The 16,091-nt window shown below is 38.7% G+C and overlaps 2 protein-coding genes across 2 annotated transcripts; both read right to left on the bottom strand.

Moving 5' to 3' along the window:
• Positions 1 to 1,888: 1,888 nt before the first annotated feature.
• LOC149375578 (integrin alpha-5-like) lies at positions 1,889 to 3,396 on the bottom strand. Its single transcript, XM_089598612.1, has 4 exons — positions 3,254 to 3,396; positions 2,754 to 3,187; positions 2,376 to 2,662; positions 1,889 to 2,274 (listed from the first exon to the last, which is right to left on the bottom strand). Exons 1-3 carry the CDS (start codon positions 3,376 to 3,378, stop codon positions 2,400 to 2,402), a joined length of 822 nt encoding a protein of 273 aa, XP_089454738.1. The 5' UTR covers positions 3,379 to 3,396; the 3' UTR covers positions 1,889 to 2,274; positions 2,376 to 2,399.
• Positions 3,397 to 3,534: 138 nt separating this feature from the next.
• On the bottom strand, positions 3,535 to 8,751 carry LOC106639402 (integrin alpha-4-like). Its single transcript, XM_089598773.1, has 7 exons — positions 8,682 to 8,751; positions 7,510 to 7,962; positions 6,065 to 6,440; positions 5,429 to 5,727; positions 4,837 to 5,311; positions 4,056 to 4,189; positions 3,535 to 3,975 (listed from the first exon to the last, which is right to left on the bottom strand). The coding sequence occupies exons 2-7, from the start codon at positions 7,942 to 7,944 to the stop codon at positions 3,535 to 3,537; spliced, it is 2,160 nt and encodes a 719-aa protein (XP_089454899.1). The 5' UTR covers positions 7,945 to 7,962; positions 8,682 to 8,751.
• Positions 8,752 to 16,091: the final 7,340 nt, after the last annotated feature.

Below are 16,091 nucleotides of genomic sequence, written 5' to 3'. Positions count from 1 at the left end.
TCATTTTAGGTGGTCCCCGCCTTAGGATAATTATTTTGCCGTCATACTCTTTTTTTACCCTCCTTATACACAATTAAGTTTCGTAATTACACTATTTTTTGTTGCTTGCGTTAATCAAATACGTTCGACATTTTTTTACACGTTCTTCGATTAACCATTTAATTTTTTTCTGTTGCAGGTGAGCGGTCCCCGTATTGTTCCGTCATCGACGTCGAGTCCAAAATTAATAAAGGGCCATTCCACGTATCGCACGGAACAACGTTGCCTCTTCCGTTGAATAAGGTAAGTCAAACAAACATTCACAACTGATTCCGCAAATATTCGTAATGCCCACCATACCGAACTTGTCCCTCGTGTTAACATGGTAATAGGTATGGAAAAAAAGGGTGTTTCAAGAGTCGATCGACGACACCCCGGAATCCACACGCGGGAAATAGAGAGGAGGGCGACACGCTGTAAAACATGCGTATAAATCTCACGCCCGAACTTACCGTACAGCCTGCGACACCCACTTGAAACTTCAAAGCGCGCGCGTTCACACTTGTAAGTGCGGCAAGCACAACGCGTATGAAAATTTTCACGACAGCCCCCGACGCGCCACGTCCAATAATGTTTTCGATCACAAGTGAGTGTATACCCACCCACTTGATACAAATTAAAAAGTACATACGTACAAGCGCGTGTATTATTAATGTATAAATTTACGCTTCGAACGCGCTTGCAAGATACAAGCATGCCCATGGGTAAACAGAGCTCTCGCGTGTAAATACCATGCACCTCCACCCACGCGTACATATATTTACTTGCCGATACAATAATGGTTAATTCGTCCGGGTGTGTATATATATATGAATCAACCCTATAACGTAACACGTACATATATATTGACACGCGTGTGTGGGCATATGTCTGAAATATATGTACACACCAGTGGGTACGCGCTCGTCCAAGATGGGAAGCGCGATGTACGATAAACCGGGCGTCAACAACACCGAGCCAGGGGTTGCGCCGGAAGTTTTTGCGCTAATGCAAAATCGATTCCAACAGATGGTATCGCCCCTCCCGACTGCCATTGTTGTTGTTGTTGCTGTTGATGTTGTTGTTGGTTGTCACCGAGCGACAAAGATGGAAATTCCCGACGCAAACGCGTACGCACCCGCACACCCCTGCTGAATGTAAATACACCCACGCATAGGGAAGGGGAGGGGAGTAAAATATAGGGTGTTGGTGGAGGTGTACGAATTGAAAAACCACTCGCTTTCCGGCCACTGATGCGCGTCCCGAGAGCCGTGCGAGTTTGACGAGCTCGTGTGCCTGTAACGTTTGATCGGGGGGGTGGGAAAGGTTCGCTTTAAAAGTGTCGCTGCTCTTTGAAGAAGGAGAGAGAGGAGCGCATACGTGTGGCTGATGTTGCGGGTGGTGCTCTCGAGATAGGAGCGAGAAGAGATGGAACGTCAAAAAGGAGGTTGTTTTTTTAATTGGCTCGCACCCTCCCCTATCTCGATCTGTACGCGAGTTTATGACCTATGCATAGAGGGGTGTATGTGTGCTTGTGAGTGTGTGAAAAAGAGAGAGTCGAGGGAAGAAGTTTATTGCATGGATGTCGGAGGGTACGTGGGGTGTTGATTCAAAGCCCCAGCGCGTGCGCGCGTGGCTGCTATCTATGATGCGTGATCTATGAAATTTTTAAAATTTATGAATTGTACAAATTGACATTTAAAGCTTCTATGAAATTTACTTTTTATTTTGAATCATTATTTTAACTCTTAGTTATATATTTATTCTTAGATCTTATAGTTTATTTGATCTTTTACTACTTTACCGTCTATATCTATATATTATTTTTAAGAACTCATAACCAGTTATGAGGTTGATGAGATGTTTCCTTACAAAATATCCGTGTACATTTGATTGATCACGAAATTTTATTTTTCAATCAGACTTCGTATATCATCGGAAAAATTTAACAGTGATATATTTTTGAACATTCATCATGCGTGGATAAATGTTTCAACGATTAACATTTTCCGACTCTTACGATTCCTAATCCACCAATTTACTTATATACATGGCGTTTCGATTAAAAAATAAATAACCATATTAAGTGTACGGTTATAATATACGCTGATACGGAAAAATTGTTTTTAGGACTTGGGTACCAAGTTGTTTGTTTTTCGTACTGGACAGCGTATGTTTATAGATCAAATATTTGTACTTCCTCAAAGCAGTACATTCAAACTATCTGATTTACTCCGTAGTATTGTCTGACTTTTCCTGTAGAGAAAGAAACAAAAAAAATTGTTATTTTCATTTTCTCTCACTTTTTTATGTAAAGTAATTAATTATTAAGGTTACGGGTATATGTAAATACATACTTCGCCAGTCGCCTCTGAGGATTGTTATGGTTCCTTCGACTTTCTTTTAAAATATCCTAGTTTGAACAATACTAAGCTTATAATAAGCAAAATAACGAATCCAATTGATACTGCTAAAATAATCAGGCCTATGGGTACGACACTATCATCAGCACGACGGTAAAACACAGTAGAGATATGCATTGAATGCTTTGATTTGTTATTTGCTTCGGTGCTCGTCTTGGGAATAACAAGTTCGATATGCCCTTGACTTATGAATGTAAAGTTCTTTCCTTTGGCTTCTTTAACTAAAGAAACATGGATTTAGTGTTAAATTCAATTTAACAAAGTACATTAAAATATTAACAATTAGGTGTATAGTTGAATGGAAAAGCAAACCTATGGCATTCGAGATTTGTAAGTCTAAAGACACAATTATTTTGGCTGTAGATGTCGTTTGAAGGAAAGGACCAATGTCACAACGTAGTATCTGGCACTTTACATGAGGATTCATGCAATTTACGGAAAACATCATCTCTTGTGGCAAAGGAGGTAGATCCAACTCACTCTTTTCGTCAGTAAAATTATACATGTTTACTGATGCCTTCTCCAGTCTACAATTACATTCACTTCCGTCAATGGTGCCACGAATCTCTGTACTTGATATCTTTTGGTCTCGGAAATACATGGGAACATAGGCAAAAAGAATGGCTTTTTGGATTTGAAAAATTCCGATTTTGTACAGTTCGTAAATGTGATTAAAAATAAAACGTTTCCCATCTGTTTCGATCACTTCACTCTCCATGTATGAATACTGTTCTTTTTGTGATCTTCTGAAAATTTTGTTTTCAATGAAATAAAAAAAAATTGTTCATCGAAATTCTATTTATTTTACGTACCTGATAAAATTAAGATCTGCTTCGGCGAAGTTAATTAATAATGATTTTTTATAATCTTTACTTCCTAAACTAGTTACTTTAACTTCAATTTCTTTGAATTTTTCAGTATTCTGTACTGCGCTCATGTCAAGTCCAATGGATATGGTATTCTATAAAGTAAAGTTACATAAAAACATTGAGAAAAGATGTACGAAACTTTGTTTAAAAAAAGACTATGTTTGACGAGAAGTAACTGATGTTACATTTCTCGCTAGTTATCACTGCAAGATTAAAAAAAAAAATTATTTTTCATTGCCTATACTTACGCTATAATGCAGGGGATTTCCAAGATTGCAAATAATTTCCAGCATCTCCTTGACTATCAATGATTTTTTGCAGGATGAAGGCATTTTATCTATAACGATTGGTGCTGGAATGTAAATGTGCGCTCGTGCGAGATACGCGGGCTCTTTTTTATTTTCAACAACAATCGTCGCTTCCACGTTTGACTCGAAGATGATTATACTGCCATTGTTGGGACCCAAATTACCACATGTTATGTTTACTTGCAAATCCGCAGTACATATGTAGTCAAGGCCGCAGTTACGAAAGTATCCTAACATACTGTCGGAAATTTTTGATTTTTTATGTATCATAGGACAGTTGGAGTCGGTCAGATCCTTGTGTCCACATGTCAAATTCATATGGATAACTATTGGATATACCAAGCTTTTTTCTGTACCCTAATGTATAATTTTTTCAAATTAGAGTATTACACTCTTAGAATGAAAAGATGCATTAACAAATGAGAGTTTTGACTTACATTCCATGGCATGAAAAAAACTTCACAATGGCGTTCATCGTGTTGTAAGGTTAGGGACTTTCTTTCGTATATACCCAAATTGCGTTCTCCAGGGTAATCAGTACTTTCATACAAAGTTACAACAATACTTGCATCTACAAGAGAAAACATTAGTCTCTACAGCAAAGGCTAACAGTTTAAACACACACTGTTAAATACATTGACCATGAGTATACTTAGTACAAAAGTTTGTTCACGGATTCATACCAAGTCATCATAATTAGTGTACAATATATTTACTCAAAGTTAAAGCTTGAATGTTTTTAATAACACAGAATACACAATAATTAGTTACACACTTGGCTAACTATTTACCAAAAACATCGAGAGATGAATATTGATTTAACCGTTTAAGGAGTTTTTTTTAGAAAGTTGCATAGGAAACAAATGTTTTTATTCTTGTGTGAATTAGGACACTTATGCCATCTAATAGTGTAAAAGCTTTTATTTCATTCAGTTTTTTACCCTAAAGTAGTATTCAACATTGCATTGTCCTTGCAAATTTTATTGAAACAATTTTGTATTTAAAAAATTTTTTTTTTTATGAAAATTATCATGTTCTATCTCAGACATTAAATTTATAAAATTGCAAAATGATGTGAACATCACTACCTATTAAGGATGTATCGAGACTTTGCGAGGAAGAGTTAAAAATCAAAGTTGGCTACTACTTTCTTGGGCAACATCAAAGACTCGTGACGCAAATTTCTCAGCCTGTCATAATTTAATTTAAAATACTCACTAAGGTTAGCCGGGGCGTGCGCTCCGTCGTATTTGGCGCAAGCTTTGAAGGCAAAATGCGTCGAATTCCAGGGAGAGCTCGTGTTGTCGAATCGCTCAAGCTCAGCGGTTACTTTGACGACAGGCTTGCCGAAAAGGAGGACCGCGTGGCTGGACATGTAAGCACCCACGGCTAGATCAGGGCTGCCGTCACCGTTAACGTCGCGAGCCGGCTCACTTATAGATTGTCCAAAACCTTGCAACGGTGTCGACAAGGACACGCTCGAGGTGGTTATACGCTGGCTGTGTCCACGGAATAGGTCGCGATCATCACCGCCGTTGTAAATGTAGACGGCTCCTCGACGATTATCTTCGTAGGGCGCTCCTACCGCCAAATCGTGGAATCCATCGCCGTCGAGGTCGCCCAGACATGCAACCGAGGTGCCAAAGCGTCCAAATAGCGATTGACCTTCGATGCGATAGGTTTTCCAGTCCAACTGCAATTTTTTTACTTGTAAACGTTAACCAGTAACTATATGTATATTGCTATCTTTAAAATTCAGTAAAACAACAATAACAGCAATATATATGCGTTTCGAATCAATTGCGCTTACCTGGCCCTCGGAGACGTAAGCATACACGCGTCCTTCTTCAGCGTCACTGGACCATAGAGGAGCCCCGACTATCAAATCGTCCCTGCCATCGCCGTTAACATCGCAGGCCGTCAAACTTGAACCGAAGTATTCACCGATTTGTTCACCCACGAATGTATTGTTGATTATTAGTAGCTGATCTGTACCCATTGGAAACTTGAAAATTACTACTTTTCCCCTTAAATTGTCGCTTCGAGGAGCCCCAGAGGCGTAGAGACGCTCACCTTGTTTGTTAAAATTCCCAGAAGTAATTGAATAACCTGGTGATAAAAAAGTAAAAGTAGTGATAAAGAGTATGACGCAATAATACATAAACTGTTGATAGATCGATTGGAATTGATTATTCAACGCGTCACCTTAAAATACTATTCATTGTTTTCAGTAGGTATGTTTGATTTAGCAGCTTATGGTCTGTACACTAAAGACACCAAACGTTCAAAACTTTTGTCTTCAACACGCGTACATAGTTAACCCTAACTGGCACTCGCGTGACTAGTCACTGACTACTAAACCAAACTTACCCATACATTTTCAAAAATAATAACTTTAACAGATACGCCTATTTTATACCTATGTAAATACATGTAAATAGCTTACCAAGATAGCTGTTCGACTGAAAATGTGTATCATCCTCAATATTAGGATAATTATACGACTTGATCAAGTTGCTATAAAGGGTACCGTCGAGTACCATCACTGAACCCGTGAAGTTAAAGATACCTGGAGCCCCAATTACTAAGTGATGAGTGTCAGGTGCAATGTGAGCCGAGAATCCAGCCTCACCAAAGGCGTGATAGTTCACAGTTATGTTTTTTATTGGTAAGAATTGTTTTTTATCAAAGTATGGGAAGTGTCTGATATTTTTGCTGTCAGTATCCAAACGGTTTGCGTTCATGGAAAAGCACATGCCGTTTACTCTGTACGACAATTTCGATTTCTGTGGGTAATATGCCTTAAATAGTGGTGCGCAAACCTGTATGGACATATTTAAGTATACATATTTAAAAATAAATTTATGTCAAACCATTAAAATTCATGGATATTAGTTATTTTTGTAATTAATAATTAACAAAATAATACCCTGGATGGTAGCAACATATTTTTGATATAGTTTGAATCCTTTTATGGAGTTTATTAATTTTTTATCATAAGATTATATATAATTTATCAATTTCCTTATAAAAATAATAATAATTTTAATAACATCATTAGACTACTTTCACTCCGAATCATTGGCATTGACGTATGTTAATAAAATTTAAATTTCATTAACATAGCATATCATTTTATAAAAATGAAAATAATCAAACTTTGTGGTTCCATTTTATATACATATTTTCAATACTAAATCAATCATTGCTCAGCTATCATAATTAGATTCACTAAGACATCATCACGTAATAAAAAAAAAACTTTTTTTTTGCAGAAAATTTTTTTTCCAAAATTGACCACGATATAATGCAAAAAAATTTTTGGAAAGCACCAAAATTACTTTCTAATTTGCAGAATTGAGTTTAAGCGCGTGTTTTACTAGGGTATTCGTGTTGTACAAGGCCCGTGTAACCTTAAAAAAAGTATCATTTATTGCAGCTACATCTAAATATGTTGCTTCTAAATTCATTTAATTATTCAATTTAACAAACTACGAGCGCATAATATATAACACATACAAACGCGTATTTGCAGTTAATATTAACTGCTAAACCCAAAGATAAGGTTTACAAAACTACTTAACGAATTTTTCAATGTGTATGCATCAATTTGGTCTACCTCTATGTAAAAATGTAAAATAACTGTGTAGAGCTACTGTACAATATAATAAAATACTTAGATTTGGTTATCAACAGAATAGTGTAGAGATAAGAAAGTAAAATCGTCGTCTGTAACGAGAAAAAAATCACGTAGTATTTAAAAAACTTGACATGCAATTTCCGCACATCAATAGGTGCATCAATTTACTTGCACCCACGTTAGTAGATTCAAACACTTCTTACAGAGCCACGTAAGTTACAGTATCTAAGTAATTGGAGTACTCTTCCTACCGCGATTTTGGGATTCGTTGAATTCTCCACCACCACCGTGGCCCCCAGCCAAGACTCGTTCCTTAATTCAAAAATATACGATAGATGAACAGGGTTGTCTTCATCATGGACCAGGGCCCACGTGATGCAACTTCCGTTCGAGACATAACATTTATAGACCCCTCCAAGCTTGTCGTCCTGGTCGTTAGTTCTGGGTGCTCCCACCAGTAGTATAGGATCTTTTGGATGATTAGGCAGCCCAACCGTGAAACCAAAATAGCTGGAGGATTCCGGTGACGACGAATTTGTACTGGGATCCAGGAATATTTTAGCTTTTGTAGTATCCAGGTTGTAAGAAATCACCACACTTATGAGCGTGAACAAAGTCAGAACCCAGTAATAGCAATGGGTTGCATACACATTGCTTTTGTTGCAGTAGTGAGGTGACATCCCCATTCCTCAGACCTTTTTATGCTGTAACAGTGGAGGTCAACTTATGTAATTGATGCAAATAGTAGGCGTGTGTGAATATTTTTACTATATTAAAAAACCATTTTTCCGTGATTAGGACGTAGGGCCAAAAAATCAATTATGGCTTTAAGAAGTTCCATAGTAGGTACCTTTAACGATCTATCCTATATTAAATGTGACAATCTATTGAAAATATTATTCCTTACGTTTTAGGCTGCACACTGTCTATCATGAAAAATTATTTATGCTATTACAACAATTTATTTCCTTTGTATCAACAAGTACTGAGTGTCGTATTTATTATTTTTGAGTGTGTCACTGCATATTAATAAATCACTAGTTGCATGTAGTGTATTCACTATTAGTATGACTTTTAACTCATAACAACAATTAATTTTAAATTAGTTAATACAAAATTTGCACTTTGAATGATGTAGGGATCAACTGTATAGTATTTTAAAGTTTCAAGTTATTAAAGCAAAGGTACGTTCCAAAGGCCTACCAAAGTGTACTGTTAACTCAAAACGAATAGACCAGAGTTTCAATAGACGTGAGCTAGTGTAACGTATCAACTGAGCAATTCACACACGTATCATTTATCATTGTACAGAGTATACTTACATAAAAAGTAGCGTTCTTGTATTTTATCGAGTTTACTCGGTGATGAGACACTTATATGCGAACTTGTACTAAAAAAAATAAGTCCCCACTTGATCACTAACCTTTACCGCTGTAGATGCGTATTCGCATCACACTAAAAACGATTCGTTGACGTCAGCTGGACAGTGTCGCTGCTACTTCTAAACTGTGTATACTGGCAATCGCGTTCTTTCAGTTTTTATCAGAGAACTCAAATTAGTATTAGTCATAAGTAGTAGTGGTCTGATAATCACCTCAGATATCACTTTGTGAAAATTTGTTGTGCGTTAGTATATATAGTAGTGAAGTTTATTTCTCAGGAAATGAGTAAGAAACGAATTGAAGTATTCTGTACTTCATTATTATTATGAAAATTTGAGAAAACTCTATTAAGGTTCGTTAATCATGTCAACTTTGCTCCAAAATGAGTGTCGAGTCATACTTAAACTGTAAATACCTGAAGAGTTTTCAGTGGATAGTTGTGTAAAAAATCATAGCTAATCCTAAGATTTTCCTTTTAAAATCCCCTAAAAATCAGTATGATTTCTGTGATTTTGTGTTACGCACAGAAGGTAAACTTACAAGCATCAGCTTGGCAGCTATATGCAAATGGATATAAATTAAATTTAAGGGCGACAAAAATGAGAGTAGCGAGAAACTACTTTTTACTCCCTTCTCCTTTTCTCCGTGTGTCTCTTGGTTGATCCCAACACGATCAGCATAAAACGCTCGTACCGCCCGGTGAAATTTCAATTTCCAAAGGTATTTTCCCTGCGTGGTACAGAGAAAAAAAAATTAAATCCCTGCCCCGGGGAGTAGTAGTGTACGAAAAGAATCTAAAAGAGGAAAGGTCGCGGGGCGCAGGGTGTGAATTGAAATGAAATGAAAAACCGCTTGCCTTCCGGCTCCCGCATGCTAAACGTGCTTCCAATGCTGCAGCCACTGCCAAGGGACTCTCTATGTCTACATACACCCTCTGGCTAAAAGTGTTTTTCTTCGGCGCGCACGTGTGTGCAGCTTGTTTTTGTTTGCTCGAAGGGTAAAGTGTCGCACCCACCCTCCGAGCTAGTGGCTTCCAGCGATGGAATGATCACGGCGAATATTTTTCCACAAAAAGTCTGTTCCTCCTCCTCTTCTCCCTTTCCTCTACACTCACTCGTCTGTCGTTGTGGAGATCTAGAAAAATATTTTCACCCACGATCCTCACGTGCTATATATGTACTGCGTTTTCTTCTTCCTTCCTTCACCGACAAGTGGATGCGTGCCTACTTGGATTGTGATCAAAAGTCGAGAGGACAGCCTTCGTGTGTGTTCCCAGTTACAGTATACGAAAGTCATTTTGATGTACGAATGAGTGATTTTAAGGGTAGTCGTGTGTTTTCGTAAGGTGACATAATTTCTCAAGGCTAAGAACCTCGCGTTTGAGCGTATGAAAATAATTCTCTGTTCAAATGTTGTTTCAGAGTCGGCTCTTAATCCTCGTCAGTCACGGCGTTATTGAGTATTATTTTATGTCTCCTCGATCAGTATTACCATCTGTTTGTACGCCATTTCGAGTATCGAGTCGGGATCTCTTGCACAATCCTCATAAAAAGTCCTCGATAATATCCATGAGTAAAGTTTCATTGAAATTTACTTTACATCCGCGTTATTTTAAATTAAATTTTGTATACTTCCTGCTTTTACTCTGAAAATATGAGATCCTTTTTTTTTTGCTTTTCGTCTCGGCAAAAAAATATTTTCCGCGTGTCAAATTAAATTCCTCTTTTCTAAAAAAGCTATTAGCGAAAATTACCATACTTTTACTATCGCTACTCCTTATTCTTTTTTTTTTTTAATAATTTACATATTTTTTCCAGGTCCGTTACGAATAAAAAAAATCTACATTCTCATTTTCCGGAGAAAAAGTTTCTGACGCCTAAAAAAAAGCCAGACCCAGCGCAAGAAAAATCCCGGAGCTTCCGTTGCACGGGTAAAAAATGAAAAAAAAAAAAAAAAATTGAAAAACAAAAAAAAGATGGGAAAAAAGGAAAGGAGGGAAGAGGTGTATGTACGGAGGAAGCCTCACTGCTGTTCGGCCAGTGAAAATATTTTTCCACAAGGCTATAACACCGCTGCTTCTAAACGCAGCGGCAGCAGCCGCCCGCTGTGCGCGTCGGGGCCATCGAGTGGGGTATTTGGTGGTCGGATTTATGGCACGACGACGGCGATGGCCACCTCCGTTTTTTCTTTTTTCTTCCCTGACCTCCTCTCGCCTCCTTTTTGTATTTCGTTTTCTCCTCTTCGCAATAAGAGCAAGTCAGCAAATATTCGGTAGCAGAGATGTCAGCTTGCATGTTATATACAGCACCGGCTCAAAAAATGACGTCCGTGTCCGTGAGATCCTGTTCGTTTAACAGATGGGAAATTGCCGTTGAGCTTAATAAGACAAGATGCTGGCTGACGCAAGAACAGCATCTTGCAGACGCTTGTGGCTTTGCTGCTCTTTTTTTTCTACAGTCGAAAACAGTAGGCGGGAGTGTTTGGGTTTTCATGTACTCGTATAGGGAGGAAAAAAGCGTGACGATTGATTTTTGTCTACCTTTTTCTTTGCCTATTGTTGTTTCGACGCTAGAGACTGTAAGGATTTTAAGCGCCTTACGGTCTTTTGTCGATAACAACTTGGTGGATGCATTAGTTAATTTGGCATCAGAATCACTTGGCTTTGTGGTTTCGTGACTCAACAAAGTGTTCGAAAAATAATACAGCACTAAAATTCATCTGTTTATCTTATTTCTTAAGATTCGCAAATGGTTTGAAAATATAGATTTAATAAGGTCCTTATTTAGAGAAGTTATGGCTAAAAATAAGTGCTGCTTGATTTGTTTGTCGTGTTCAACGTAAAATGTTATTAAGATGCGCATCGAATGTTATGTCAAATTAAATGACGTGTGACAAAAATTGCTTTTAAAAAGTGTTACCCTTGGATAATTTATCAATTTCTTAGACATCCATACATTATTGTAGTGCCTTAAAAATAACAATGGCCAAAATACCATAACTTTCTGAAACAGTACGGAAAATCGGTGCCAATTGCCGTATTTTTGTCGTACCCAAATAAATCCAAAGAGTGATAAAGTGCCAAAAAACACGTGACAAAACACTATTCAGTTAACTTTGCGCTAACAAGCGAGAAATAAGAACGCGAGAGGAAAATACACGAAGGTATGTATACGAATGAGAGCACCTTGTGCGGGTCGAGATGGCAAAGAGGGAAAGAGATAAAGGGAGAAAGTGCGACAGAATGGAGTGATAGACGAGACGGACAAAAGAAAAGGAAGGAAACGACCACGGCGGAGAGCACTCTGTAATGGCAAGGTATTATAACACAGCAAAAGGCGCACCAACCAATGCCACCAGAGCAGAGGGACTGTAGGGGCCATCATGCATGCAGTCTCTCTGTTAGCCGCGTGCACATAGCATATAACATAACAATGAAACGCCACAAACACACTCGTCACGTACACCAGTAAGTACACACATACGCACACACATATACGTGGACTATGAAAGGGACGAGCACAACCACAGCATTGCGCCACAGCACGCTCAGCACACACAGTTCTGTAAAGAGATAGCTACAGCCAGTCTGGCTATGAGAGAGAGAGAGAGTAGGAGAGAGATGGAACGAGGGAATGAAAGAGAGAGAGAGAGAGAGGTGCGGGTGGCACAGGGCATTTCTCATCGTAATGTGATTTATGGGGCGTTTTTAACCCCCCCGGGGGGTAATGCTGTCTGCCTGTCCTGCAGACCAGGCCAGGCTTGTCCGCCCAAGTGAGAAAGAGAGAGAAATACCGTATATGTATAATATGCATGCTGTGGTTGATCCCCTGCTCTTTCTCGCTTATTGGAAAAGACTTTGTGCCCAGTGCATGCTGCCATATAGGTACGCGTGGACCTTTTTCGATTCGTTTTTTACGAAAAAAAAAAAAAAAAAAAAAAAAAACACCTTTTAAATACGCAAATGTACGCTGTATGCCTACGTCGCACGTACCAATTGCACGTCACTTGAAACGTGGGCCGACACCGTCCCAGACCTCGACTCATGATATATTCCCCTTACAGCACTTGCTCGCCCTAGTGTGTGCCTTGATGCTGTTTCCGTTTTGGATTACACGCACGCGCTTGCAAGAGAGCATATTGAAAATGATGCCCTTCCTCCCACCCTCGCTTCTCTTGTGTTAATGCTATATACGCATGAAGATGATAATCTTCCGTAAGAGATATTTTGAATAAAAAAAAAGAAAAAGTTTCTAATAGCTCAGCGTAGAAGGTGTTATGTCGACGCTGTTCATGGGCTCTCTTCTGGACCACTAAATTTTCAAGATTTAATGCGTAGGTTTGTGAATATTGCATCGCAAAAGACCGTTAATATTCTAGCACATCGTTGGGTTGCACAACGCTTTCAAGTTCATTGCGTGCTTGAGAAGTGAGCTTTTTTAAAGGGAATTTTTAATTTACCCATGATTAAAAGACCACACTTGAAACAGTATATAAATTCTATATGTAAATGGTATTTCAGTTTAATATGAAAGCATATAAACTTTTGAGTTTATTTTCAAGCTCATTTTTTATCGTGATGCACACAACGTTTTTAATAGTACTATTGAAACGTGAGAAAATGATTGATATCTAATAAAATTTGACTTTTTGGTATCTTATAAATTACAAGATTGCTCTGAATTTTTCGTGACCAACGATTCCGGGTTCAACTGTTTCCAAATTTTTTTTTCTCACAAACTAGCAGTTAAGTGACCTTCTTTAACTGTATATATATACCTCAAGACATCAGCTTCAACAGAAATCTCTTAAACTTCTTATTTAATCGTCAATGTCCTAATTATATCCTTATTTCCATACAATGTCAATACTTACTTATTGTACGTAGTGTAGTATTGTAATACACGAATTTTTACGGCACCAATATTTTCTACACTACCATTCTGACAAATATAAATGAATATTCAAACTCATTAAGTCAAATTCTACTTTTTCAGCCAGTAAAACATAATTTCATGGTTGATATTATAGGGCATCATGTAACAAAGAAAAAAGCTAGCATATACCGGAGCTCAAACCCTGACGGCTCGGTTGAAGATATATACTTCTCCTGTTTTCTTGTGACTATACTTTGAGTTGATAAATATTAACTCTTCAAACTTATCTACGACAACCAGTCTGTACAAATCCCAACAAGATTCAACAAAGAAAGGACACCTTCAACACCCAATCCCTTGAAACTTGTTTTCCAGTCATCAGATAATATTTCCCAGGAAATTTTCACAATAAACTTGAAAGCAAGAGCCAACCAAACTCCCTTAAGAAAATCTTCTCATTCTCGCCTTATCACACGCGAATGTCTTTTTTCTCTCTCTCACACGCTCATGCTCTTCCCTTCCACAACGCTCGCACGTCTTCTTATCTCTTGGCAGAAGTTTCTTATCGCGTCTTGGCGCTTAAGTCTCCCCAAACTAAGACAATCGCAATTTCACTCGCTCGTACCTCACAAACTTAAGAGGGTGTACGTATGTGGGTGTATAACTGTGTATACGCGCCCACGTGTAGAAAGAACCGCAAAAACTAATTAAACCGAGCGTCAATGAGGCTTCCAGCGATTTGTTATGAGAATTCAAAGCGAATAATAAAACGAACGATGAGAACAATAAAAAGAAGAAAACGTTCATGCGTATACGCACCACAAAAGGTTGAAACATCAATTAAATGCTTTACGTGTTGAAAAAATCTCTGTCGGTATACCTATACGCAAGAGCTAATGAACATCAGTGTTTGACGGAAGAATCGCGGCTTCATTACCACCGTTATTGTGCACCACATGCCCTTATTAATATTATTAAAGAACACGCACCTATATCTTATAATTACGATAGCCGCACAACAACGACACCTGGACCCGGGCACTCTGTTGTAATTACGATCAAATTTTCGCACATTTACATGTATACATGCGTAATTATAGGTCCTATACGCACGTAAACTTGAGAGTCGACGAAGGTGCACGCGACTTTGATTGAGTTTGAGAACTCATTGCATTTGCATAATCGCACGCCCAGATCAAGCCGGGCGTCCCTGCGTACATAGGTATAAATATATGTATATAAGCACCAGCTGAATGTAAAGCTCCGTGCCGGGCGCATTAAATTATTCCCGCCCTAGCTCCCCGTGCATTTATCCCTCCGTGATTTCTTACCACTTCTCTCCTCTTGCGTGAGCCCACGGATTGCGCGTGTGTATAAGTATATGCCGTAATTTCGCGAATAGCCGGCTTCTTTTTACCTATTCCGCGCACATATTTACAATGCTTCCTCCGCCGAAGCTGCTCGCGCACCGGAGCTTTGATTTACGCGAATAACGCGCGCTTGTTTTGCGCGAATCCGGATTGTCGGGAAGGCTCGCTCGCTTTCTTTATTTGCTCTTGTCTCGTTTGATAATTTATACGCGCTGGCGGCGGTCGCGCGTAAATTTACATAAATAAGGGTAAAAGTGCTTTTCGTCCGAAATCTTACGTTCTCCCAAACTATAGATGTACAATGACTTCTCCATCGAGCAAGTGCGAGTTACCGGATTATCTTACGCATTGCGAGTGGAAGGAGATCCTTTGAGGTGAAAAAAAATAAAAAATAAATAAATAAAAAATTATCACGTACGGTAAATCTCGTACTGTCGTTACGGTTATACGGCAGTCACGAAAAGAACTGCAAAAATGTATACAAATACAACCACACAACACGAGTAAGTACGCGTGTATGCGAATCTCGCTCTTTAGTTTTACGAGTAAGAGCTACGTAGCAGGGAAGAGGGGTGTACTAATGAACGGCTGTTGGCTGATGGTGCGAGAAAAAAAAAAGGAAAGGAAAAGGGAGGATGCATACGCGGAAACCCATCAACCGATATTACGAGCTGCCGTTCGTTCGGATGATGTACACGCGGGGAGGCGACGTTTGCTTTTACAGCAGCAGCTGGTGTTTAATTGATGGGTATGTATGTATGCGAGGAAGAAGAGATTATTCCCCGTTTGCATGGACACGCGAAAGATGACACGTTTGAGATTTACTGTTAATTATCTGAATTTTTTTCTTATTGCTCAACCACACTGGTACGACAAATTGCGAGTTACTCTCTTTTTTGTCCCTCTCTTGTCCAAACATGCAATCTACTTAAAGTTCTTACACTTTTTCAACTTCTCATCTCTTATTGATGGCGCATTGAAGGACCAACCAACGATAATTTTACGGTCAAAGCTAAATCAATGCCAAACTAATCGTTTTCCATTATTTTCGGCACTTGAAAATCGTCAAGTCCCACCGAGCCATTACGCTCAGCCATTCATCCTACATTATTCCTACTAAACAGCTTGCAAACAAAGCAGCGAGCCCCGAGAGAAGTTGGCTCGTAAAATACGTACAATCGTACGGGGAGACCGAGAGAGAGAACCG

This window comes from Copidosoma floridanum, unplaced genomic scaffold (genome assembly GCF_036245765.1).
Source record: "Copidosoma floridanum isolate Cflo_tuat_1 unplaced genomic scaffold, Cflo_Japanese_pri ptg000006l, whole genome shotgun sequence".
Classification (NCBI taxonomy): Eukaryota; Metazoa; Arthropoda; class Insecta; order Hymenoptera; family Encyrtidae; genus Copidosoma; species Copidosoma floridanum.
Note: the sequence above shows the minus strand (reverse complement) of the source record. Positions and strands in the feature narration are given on the sequence as shown.